Here is a 2,786-nt window from a genome sequence, read left to right as displayed (position 1 = left end):
TTTGGTGCTCACTAAGGCAAGAGTTGATCACCATTTGCAGAAGAAGTATCTGAAATCAAGCAGTATGTATTTGCAGGTAGTCTTGAGAGCCATTTTAATTGAACACCAGGTTTTTATTCTTTGAGATACCATAATGAAATAAATTACATCTAGTTAGTGCATCAAGTAGAAAATGACCATCACACTTTTCAGCAAACACTGATAGATTTAAGCTCACCAATAATGTCATTTCAGGTGATTTAATGTGCTCTGTCTAAACTGGACCATGGAAAAAAGCAATAATCTCACAGTATTTATTCTCCTGGGACTTTCCCACAATAAGAACATAGAAGTTCTCTGCTTTGTATTATTTTTACTTTGCTACCTAGCCATTTGGATGGGAAATGTGCTTGTAATGGTTTCTATCACATGCTCACAGCTCATCAGCCAGCCCATGTATTTCTTCCTCAATTACCTCTCGCTCTCTGACCTTTGCTACACATCCACAGTGACCCCTAAATTAATGACTGACTTACTGGCTGAACAGAAGATCATTTCCTATAATAACTGCATGGCCCAGCTGTTTACCACCCATTTATTTGGAGGCATCGAGATCTTCATCCTCACGGGGATGGCCTATGACCGCTATGTGGCCATCTGCAAGCCCCTGCAGTATGCTGCCATCATGAGCAGACAGAGGTGCAACACGATCATCCTGGTGTGCTGTGCTGGGGGATTTGCACACTCTGCCAGTCAGTTTCTTCTTACCATCTTCTTACCCTTCTGTGGCCCCAATGAGATAGATCACTACTTCTGTGATGTGTATCCTTTGCTGAAATTGGCCTGTTCTAATACACACACAATAGGTCTCTTAGTCATTGCTAATTCAGGGTTAATTGCACTGGTGACTTTTGGTGTCTTGATGTTGTCTTATTTTTGTATATTGTACACCCTAAGGGGATGCTCCAGGGAGGGCCGCAGCAAAGCCCTTTCCACTTGCAGTGCCCACATCACTGTCGTGGTCCTGTTTTTTGCACCCGCATTATTCATCTACCTCAGGCCACCCACGACATTCCCACAAGACAAAGTGTTTGCTCTTTTCTACACCATTATCGCTCCTATGTTCAACCCTCTGATCTACACGCTGAGAAACACAGAGATGAAGGATGCTGTGAGGAAAGTTTGGTGTCATCGAACACTTCTGAAAAAAAAGTAAACTTTTGGATCATTTGTGCTTTTCATGGCGTAGTATGGAGAGCACAACCATGCGTGAGACCCACTCTTGAATTCCTTCTGTCCTCAGGGCTTGGAGAAAAAAGTGATCAAACAAGGAATATGTCCAATCTGTCATTTAATGATTCTGCCCTGATTCATCATCAACAAACTGAGCACTATTTTTATTTGTACCCTGTGTAATCTTACTTAATCATTGGATTGTGTTCATAAGATGAGAAAGAAACCATTTCTTTAAAATGAAGGATTATATGGTATATGATAAAAAAATTTATGCTTTTCATGCCTTCAAGTACTGAAAAGCTGAAGAAAATATTGCTTTCCTTTTTAAAACTTTTCTCTGAAACATAAAAATACAGATAATTTCACATATTACCATTATCGCGAATATACAACTCACAAGTTTTCACACACTGAGCACTATTGAGTAATCAGCATCCAGATTGAGGCAGAAATTATCACTATACTAGAAATCCTTCTCATCCTCTTAATAATAAATAACTTCATGAAATCATGGTCTTCATCTCTAAAATCATTTTCTTTTCCTTGTATTTGTAGAATAAGAATGATACAAATTATGCATTTAGTATTTGTCTTGTCATTATTAGATTTGTGAGAATCATTCCTCAAATTTGTGAAATATCAAATTATTTTTCATAACATGTAGTATCTCATTATATGAATTTAAAATGAGTAATTTTTCTATTATCTTACTGGTAGAATTTGTGTAGTTTCCCCTTCAGGGAAATTATGTATAGTACTGCTTTGAACATTTTGGAACATATCTTGTTAATAATGTGTTTCCTGTTCAGTTTTCATTATGCTTTGTATTGTAATTAATACTTAACATTTTAAGAAAGGTATTGTGTATTCATTTTAATACCCTATCATAATGTGTTACTGATACAAAATGAAAAATATTAAAATAAAAAAGAGAATATTTACTATTCATGGTAAACTACTAAGATAAGTTAAGTTAAAAGCTTAGAAACACTGGAAGTCCCTGGCCATTGTAGGATTTATGTAATGGGATATGGGGAATGCTAATTAGCACAACATGCCAATCAATCATGGGCAAAAAGAAGTAAGCTCTGAAAATAGTAGTTCACCGAAGGAGTTAAAAAATAAAGTATAACTCTCAGGGATGCCTCATTAAGTTATGTTAGCAATATTAATACATTGTTAATCATTGTTGGTAGTTTTATGAAATAAGATCTCTGCAGCAAATGGAGCAGTTTAATATATTAAATTAAGCTGAGTAAATTCTGTATTCATTTTCTCAGAAAATCTACTTCATGGACTCATAGTAGAGCAAAAATCATGTGTTTCTGCCAACAGATTCTCACCACACTCAAACATACCCACATGCATGTGCAAGGACATCATATATAAAATAAGCACTTTCCAGGGGCTTCTTTTTCTGGCATAATTTGAATAAATCTATTCATATAGAAAGCCCAAAATGAAGAAAATATTTAACTTTTGTTCACAACCATACAACTACTCAATTAAAAAATTACTTAAGACAGGAGGAAATATGGTTGGAAACAGCTATATCAGAGTAAAGAATAGAA

At 35.7% G+C, this 2,786-nt stretch overlaps 1 protein-coding gene across 1 annotated transcript; it reads left to right on the top strand.

Annotated features, from left to right (window-relative positions):
* Window positions 1-265: 265 nt before the first annotated feature.
* LOC308641828 (olfactory receptor 4P4-like) lies at window positions 266-1,195 on the top strand (the record flags this gene model as incomplete). The annotated part of the gene is made up of 1 exon (XM_081280415.1): window positions 266-1,195. One exon carries the CDS (start codon window positions 266-268, stop codon window positions 1,193-1,195), a length of 930 nt encoding a protein of 309 aa, XP_081136541.1.
* Window positions 1,196-2,786: the final 1,591 nt, after the last annotated feature.

Source organism: Spermophilus citellus (genome assembly GCF_964194105.1).
Source record: "Spermophilus citellus genome assembly, chromosome: 2".
In the NCBI taxonomy this organism is placed as follows: domain Eukaryota; kingdom Metazoa; phylum Chordata; class Mammalia; order Rodentia; family Sciuridae; genus Spermophilus; species Spermophilus citellus.
The sequence above is the reverse complement of the archived record's forward strand: the minus strand, read 5'-3'. Positions and strand labels throughout refer to the sequence as shown.